Source organism: Schistocerca piceifrons, chromosome 8 (genome assembly GCF_021461385.2).
Source record: "Schistocerca piceifrons isolate TAMUIC-IGC-003096 chromosome 8, iqSchPice1.1, whole genome shotgun sequence".
Taxonomy (NCBI): Eukaryota; Metazoa; Arthropoda; class Insecta; order Orthoptera; family Acrididae; genus Schistocerca; species Schistocerca piceifrons.
This window is the reverse complement of record NC_060145.1, coordinates 203,106,156-203,114,510: the sequence shown is the minus strand read 5'-3', so window position 1 is coordinate 203,114,510 and position 8,355 is coordinate 203,106,156. Positions and strand designations below refer to the sequence as shown.

The window sequence follows — 8,355 nt, the reverse complement described above, 5'->3', positions numbered from 1 at the left end:
CATAAATCATTGATAAGGTTGTAGGAGGTGGGGCAACTATTCATGATGCACCACCAATAGGATAGCTGCCCTTGAATAGGTCAAGCGACTTAGAGGAGGTTGCAGAGGTGGTAAGACCCATAATTATTTTAAAAGGTTGTGGGAGATAAGGCAACAACGCATACTACCCTACTGTCCTCTAGTTGGCAAAAACACGATTCTGCATCCATGATCTTCAGATTTATAAAAAACGACAAAAAAGACAAAGGAACCTAATTACTAGGTGTCAACAGAAGGTAAAATGAGAGGTAAAATAATTGGAATTACACAATAGAGAATAGATAGGAAACATATCTATGAAATCGTTATTGTTACAGTAACGTGCCATATGCGGTTTGCCCATACAAGTTCCTTCAGTTTCTCTGCCTCTACGCTAAAATTAAAAACGACAGGATATTCGAGCATAATGAGGCGCAGCATCAAATGCAGATACCACCAAGCAAGAAAACGTAGTCATCGTTTCGCTGAGTACAGTACCAATAGAACTAACGGAATAAAAATTTCAAGTTAAAAGGTAAAGTACAAAGAAATATAAAATGACAGAATGCGTAATTTTGTGTAATCGACCCATGGCCATTGGCGGCTAGCTTCAAAGTAATGTACGGTAAGTATGGTGTGTCTGATTTATACCACAATTACAATTGTTTCAGTAAAAACGCCGTCATAATTGTGGAAAAGCCTGTAATACGCAATCATCGAAATGTACAACATAAAGCACAGACAATTGCAATAACCGTTAGGCGGAACAAGTACACATTTTCCTCGTGTTTTCAAACTATTTTGCCAGTGTACAATAAAGTGCGTAACAAATGCAAAACAAATCCATTACAGGTGCAGTTCAAAAAGTTGACAGCATGAGCACGGCAGAGTGTATATCTCCTGTTAAAGCGCAACTAATTCTGCCGAAAAAACAAATCGGAGACAGGAATGAGCAACACTGAATGCAATCTTGGCGACGAAGAGTTGATTAGTCCTTGTTGGTGTCAACAGCAATTACCGAAGATTAATCGAAATAATTTGTTTCGAAAGAAGACACTCAGCCAATAATATCGACATTTGCTCTCTTGAGAAAATATTTTCAGTGCATTGCACCTACGAAGATAAGCAGGGGATGTTATCAAAGGAAATTCAACTACCCTACAGCAGTGAGCCCCAGCAGACCACGTGTTTCTGATACTAAATTAGTTCGAAAATATTCCTAAACAACCCGTGAAATTTTGTAGGTGGGGTTCCAGATCATCCTGCGCAGCAGAGAAACTTGAATGTTTTCAGTTTAGACATTTGTGACGATAATATTATTACTGTAATATGCTTTTTGTATAAGTAGCCTAAAACTGACAATCAATGATCAGGCTTTGTTTTCGCATCGTGCAAACTGTAGATTGTTCTCGTTCGAAACTAACTATTCTTGCGATCAAGATTAAGAGTTAAGTACATTTTGATGTATTATAACCACGTGGTCCATTCCTCGTGCGTGCTCCGTTCGTTGACCAAGACAAGCTTCGCAAAATTCATTGAAATTAGTAGGCGCTTTTCAACCTACCTGAGAAGCTGTTGATGGGTTTCAATACAGAGATACAATTCTCTGTATACATTGTCTCCGGTACTTCTAATCGCGTGCCGCTTGCGCCAAAATCCGTCGCCACGCATCTTCAGACGGGCCACGCGCGACGCGAGGATCTTCATCTGCGCGGCCACCAGGATCATGATGGACACAAAGAGGCAGTCGATGCCGAAGCTGATCTGCGTCATCCACGCTCCGGCCATGCACTGCACAGCGTATGACAGCTCGTAATAATTGCTGTTGTTGTCCCAGGGATGCTGCGCTAGGGGCAAACGGCGCGGACCCCCTTTCATGATGAGCGGCATGGGGTACCACGTGACGTACTGGGACACCATGAGCAGCAGCATGGCCGTGGTGAGGCGCGCCGCGGCCTTCTTGGAGCGCCACAGCAAGTGCCCGAGGACCGGGTCCTGAGAGCAGGGTTCGCTCTGTAACAGCATCAGATCGTCCACTCGTCGGACCAGGGCAAAGTACTGCCGTCTGCGCCTCACGAAGAGCGCCATCTTGACGACGATGCTCCCGATGTTGAAAGTACTTATGAGTACCAGCGTTGCTTCCTCCATGTCTCCCCACAGGAAGTAGAAGGATGTCGAACCCTCACTAACGTACCAGATGCCCAGTGCGAAGTTAAAGATGCTGTAAACGTGATATAATCGACACCTCGATAGAGGCCACGCCCCAAAATAACACAAGTGGCGCATATTCAGCTTCAAGACTGACCGCTCGCTTTCTGACCAAGACAAAGGATACTCTGTGACATCCCTTTGCCTGCTTTTCATCGCTCCTCTTCCGCCTGCGAATCAAGATACTACGTCTCAATCGACTTCCGTAACACAGACCGGTGCAGACAGTTGAGCGAAATTGTAACTACTCCATTCACCCTCTCAAGCCATTTACGCTGAGCGTTACTTGTATACATATATATACAGGGCTGCTACCTGTACAAATTTTAGAAGTCGAGATGAATTCCCAATTACAAAGTAATATTGCAGCACTTCACATCTGATTTATTCATCATCTTCGTCATTTATTCTTGTCTGAGTTATGTAACGTAAACAAACACAGTAAGTCAATAGGGTTTAATAAAACAGCCTTAATGAAACGTTAAACAATCAAGTTTGAGATGGATACTGTTAAGCCACGTGACGATGTAAGTTGTTCATCACGCCCGTAAAAAGTTAATAACGAAAATCTATAAAAAGTATACTTACAACCCTCGTTTTTAAGCCATGACGATATGTACTGTGAACGTCAAATTTGTCACGAAGTTACACCTTGAGACAACAATCCAAGTCGCGTACGTAGTGCGAGTAATATACAAAAACAGATGACCACAAAATAAAACTAGCTTTGCAGTAAAGCTATTTAGATGAATAAAGATTAATCCCAGGGTGTTATCACTCTATGTAACATTCAAAGGCTTGTTCGTTTTACTCAATAAGAAAACGTATACTTGGACATGGATTTCCTTATTCTCTTTGCTAGTGATATTTGAGCGAAATACGACCCTGTATGTAAGGACAGAGTTAACTTCGTTCCAGACTACTGTGTGGTAGACAGCATATCAAAATATATATTTGGCAAATTTCATGTTACTTTTGTTTACAGTTGGAAAATGTGATAGATAAACCTGCAGCGTACTATATTATTCAAGGAAACTTACTGAAACAGTGAAAACATGTGGTTATCGGTAACCGGTAAATTCTTCGGTATGCGGCACAGACGTAATTTAGAAAGGACATGAACTCGGAATCTATCAAGCAGGAATTTTAATTCTGAAATTATTTGTCGCTGACCTGTTGTTGGCGATCAACTTATGACAGTGGTAGAACAATATCACGTCTGAAAGACATGAGCTAGCCACGAAAAAATTTTCCGACACTTAATGTAACATGACGACAAATATCAGTTGAAATGTAATCTTGAACTTAAATCACTGTCTCATACTTAATATCCACAAGGTATCAAGTTGGAAGTACTCTAGCTACACCGATGCATCATTTTCCCCAGTCTATACCGATACTCGACTGAAAGGTTTCTGATCACAAGGCTAACGAAACTATTGGACTTAACTGTTTAGGTTAAGCGTGTGTACTGTATGAAAGCTATTTTGACGGCAGTCTTAATTCTTTCATATCGAGTAAGATTCTGTACATTTTTGAAACTAGTAACATAATGTGTGCAAGGTTAAACTAAACTTTTTCAGACGTGAACAACTTGAACAATGAAACGGAATGTCTTTAACACTGAACTCTTGATATTTGCAAATGAACTCAGTTCTTTAAATGTATTAACTATTTTCCCTCTCTTGAGAATTGAAATTTTTGTTGTTGCTTTCACTTTCCGGTTATAGGTGTGAAGCACAGTAACGATGTAAAACAGAGACCATTAAAACCAACATTGACAAGATATTCTTGATTGCGTCCCGTTTAAATTTGAACAGTATATTTGTTCTTAGGTACATAATCATGTTGTCCCTCGGAACAGTTTTTCGCATTGTAAAGAAACCTACTTTTCCGGAGTATCGTCTGTTGTTTCAGTAAAAGATTGCAGAACATTTAAATTTGAAACTATCGTTTCCAAATGGAATAACCAAATACATTAAATTTCTATTGTAAGGTTGGTTTGAGGCAAAACAGTGCAATGTGTGCCAAGGTGCAACCATCTGCATCTACGTCGAAACAGATAAAATAATTAATTACAAAAGTGTTATATTTACTCCACAGTTCCTTTTGCATAATTAGATTTCTTGGGCTTTATCGAAATAAATTAAGCTATAGCAGAACGGTAAAATCGTGAGAAATCAGTGACGCCAGGAAACATAGGGTGAAACTAATATTATTTATCTTTATATGCGTCCAAAGTAATTAAAGTTATACAGTTCTCTGTAAATTAGTTGCAGATGTATTATGAATGCAGCTGCCTGATTGCCGGACAAAGCATTAGCATCAATTTGCTTCACAGATACCTGTCTGGCATTTGGTTTGTGACTGCAAATATTTTTCTCGCTAAACCTGACATTTATATTAATTTTAGAGAGAAATTAGTGAGAATGTAAACCTGGAGGAGAGTACTGTAAGAAAATGAGTCATAAATTGCCGGCAGTCCGAAAAAGGAGAGAAACTAAACATCTGAGGTGTGATGTTACAGATGAATACAGAAAACTAAGTAGACTGCTAAGATACAAGATGAGTAATCTAGTATCAGAGTTGATGATGACAGGAATAATTGAAAAATGTTGACTAGAGAAAAGAACGTGATGGTGTGTTAAGGCTTCAAGTTTATACCTTTAGTGACACTAGAGGGAGTCGTATTGGGCAAAACCACCGAGGAAGACAGATATTGCAGTGTATCTAACAAACAAGTGAGGACGTGATCACTTCAACCATCACCTGCCGAATCTGCCGAATCTTCAATAGTCGGCAGGTTATGGTTGAAGTGATCGCTGCAGCGAATATCTGCTAATGGGAGTAGATTTTCATTACGTTGTTGATGTACAACGTACGTAATGAAACAAACTTTTTTAAATGCACCATGCCTTAGTGGATACTACGTGACATGTGAGCCATTGGAAATGACTGTGCGTAATTCCTGAGTTGGATAGTGGAAACATACCTAATTTTAATAAAATCCAGAGTCTCAAGAAGAAGAACAAACGCACACTGGTGCGAGCAAATGAAAATAAAAAGGGTGATTACCCTTTAAACTCCCGTCACAACAAGATCCTTACAGACTGTATATTTTCGAAACACATTACTCAGTAAAATAGGATATCTCGGTGGTAAAGGCGTTAGAATGTGTCACATCGTGCTGATATTCGTGTGACGGGCCTTCTTCAAATTTCTGCTTAGAAGTGCCTCTCGCTAATGCTGATGGTTTCCTCGGTGAATACGTTACTAAGCAGAGCCAGCAGCTTTTCTACAATTTGTGGGAAACCTTTCCCATGCAATGCTTTTAGTGGTTGCATCATTATTAGGGTTGCCAGGTGACCCAATTACTCGGGATTGTCCCGAGTAACTACTTAAACCTAACCAACCTAAGGACATCATACACATCCATGCCCGAGGCAGGATTCGAACCTGCGACCGTAGCAGTCTCGCGGCTCCTGACTGCGCGCCTAGAACCGCGAGACCAAGCCGTATGTCAGCGGGACCACAACGCACTGTCAGGGTTGCCGACCTGCTGCGCTAGGTGGGTGAGGGAAGAGGAGGAAAATTTTGTAAGCATCCATTTCCTCCTTCTTTTGTTTTGAGACCAGCCATTTTTGTGTTTATCTACTGAGTGAAAAAGCTATTTTTATCAGTTGTTGCCTTTATTTTTAGAATGACTTGTAGTTATTGCTGAGATCATTAAGAGCGAAAAATACAGAATTCGTTTTGGCAGCTGGCCGAGGAATTCAGGGCTGATCAGCTCCCTTACTGCTTTCCCTAACAGCGGTAAAAGAAGCGCGTCACAATTTGTTCTAGCTTGGGACTATATAATTTACATTGATGTAATAAGTGTTTTTCATGCACTGTACTATTAGTATTGTGCTTGCATGTTGATCGTAAGTTACTTTTTCTCCTTCGATAATTTAGAAAGAAAAATTTGTGTTCTTATAATCATTTTATTACCAGTAGGACAAAAAGCATGCGTCGAATCAGTAGCTAAATGAAAACAGCTAAATGAAAGCTAAATGTAAATAGCTGAATAAAAAAAACTAACTAAATGAAAATAAGGGGAAGAAAAGTGATGTGTTACTGATACGAAAACTAGTTTCTTACTCTTTCTTGAATAATTAGACGTAAGAGCTAACGCACGATAGGGATGACGTAGGTCTAGGACTGTTCTTTCTAATGAGCGACCGCGGTGCAGTGCGTTAACATTTTTATTTGTCTCACATTACGTTCTTAATTTCAGAATTACAGTGCAAAAAGTTAAGAAAAATGAATAGAAAGTCATTCCATTAGTTTGCCGTCATGAGAAATCCCTTCTTATCTCTGTAGATGCTACTACGAATAGCATAGTCTCTGCTACGTGCTACATCTGAAACATCGAGTTCAGAAGAATGTAACGAAAATTTACGTACCTGACATTTACTGACGCATGAAGCCAGATCGTCTCGGAGGGCTGCGCTTTTCTGTAACGATTGCTCTTGCTTCAGTGTTGTATGAGAAGTTTAGAGTCATAGAAACGGGATGGGGAATCCTATGTTTCACAGGGCGGACAAAAGTGCAACTAGAGCGAGGGAATGAACATAATAATATTTTGGTTTCCTAAAATAAAAATTCACTTACTGTACAGACTATCAAGAATAAAGTTTGTTGCAGTGACAACTTAAAGCGGTTATTTCTCTTAAAGTATTTTTTATTACGAATCACGTAATTTCTTGTATTTATAGAAATTACTAGCGGATCCGGCGATTCTTCTTAATTGCTAAATATGTATGGGAATTCCATATACATCCTAATTTCCTTGCCCTCTCTCCCTGTCCATCTCCTCATCCCTCACCTTTCTTAGTTTATGTGTTCCTCCTCTCCTCTCTCTTTGCATAACCTCCTTCCCCCTCCCCCTCTATGACCATCTCCTCCTCCACCTCCTCCACCCCTATCACGTCTGAATATTCAGTAGAATATCGTGAAAAACTGGAAATAAATCGGTTAAGATATTTTCGAGATTTGTGGTAAGAATCATTCCTCTATGTATTACTGTATTACATGTGCCTAAATTCGGTGTTTTACCCTCAAAGAGTGCAGTTGGACTAAACTACATGGCCAATTCTTTTTGATCCCTTCCTTGCTGCTCAAACTTCCCTCATTCATACGCTGTGTTTCTGTTTCCGTTCCTCTGTCCATGCTGCTTGTCGGCTTCGTGTCTTCGGCTTCACCTTGATTGCCTTTTTGCTTGCTCATATTTCTTTCACCTTCCGGCTGTGATCTTGCTTGTGTTCTTCGGTCCATTTTACGCCTGTTCGTTTGTCACAGTCTATGTCATGTAGTTTACTTTTCTTAATGATGTTTCTGAATTTTATTCTGTCGTTTATTGTGTCTGCTGTTATGTTGAGTTGGCTCAGGTCGTTTTTTACCTCTGCCACCTATTTGTTATTTCTAGTGGTTACCCAGTCAAAGATCTGTTTGGTCAGTCTGTGTGATGGCATTCTGCATAGGTGTCCATATAATTGTAGTCTGCGTTTTCTAATCTTTTCTGTGATTGTCTCCGTATGTTTGTACAGTTACTCACTAGATTTCTTGATCCCTATTCCATTGTTGTTAGTTGCGCCAAATATTTTCCTAAGTATTTTCTGTTCTCCTTTTTCTAAATGTCTGATACGTGTACGCGTTAAGATTAGTATGGTCTCTGCTTCATATAGTGCTTCGGGGAGCACCACCGTCTCGTAGTGGCGTAATTTGGCTTTTTTTGAGATAGCCTTCTTGTTGTAATGATTCTACACTACTTCGTATGCCTTGTCCAGTTTAGTTTTTCTTTCTTTGTTTGAGTCTCTGTGATGACCGCTCATTTGTTATATTTCACCGAGGTATTTGAAGTTTGCTGTTTTGTAAATAGTGCCATACTTCGTGTTAAGAGATGAGAGTTTCTTTGTGCTCTTGAATTGTGTCTTTTCGTAAGAGATCTGTAGTCCAGTTTTGGAAACGATTTCGTGTAGTTTTTCAATAGTGTCATTTGTTTCGTTTATACCTTTCGTGACAATCGCCAAAACGTCTGCAAAATCCAGGCATTTAATATGTAGGTTTCCTAAGATTATCCGCTGTGGT

The 8,355-nt window shown here is 39.8% G+C and overlaps 1 protein-coding gene across 1 annotated transcript; it reads right to left on the bottom strand.

Moving 5' to 3' along the window:
* Window positions 1–1,578: 1,578 nt before the first annotated feature.
* On the bottom strand, window positions 1,579–2,166 carry LOC124712188. Its single transcript, XM_047242484.1, has one exon. It carries the CDS (start codon window positions 2,164–2,166, stop codon window positions 1,579–1,581), a length of 588 nt encoding a protein of 195 aa, XP_047098440.1.
* Window positions 2,167–8,355: the final 6,189 nt, after the last annotated feature.

Bases quoted from the DNA above. Each gene is read 5' to 3' on its own strand.
- LOC124712188 (XM_047242484.1), bottom strand. From the start codon at position 2,166: ATGGAGGAAGCAACGCTGGTACTCATAAGTACTTTCAACATCGGGAGC.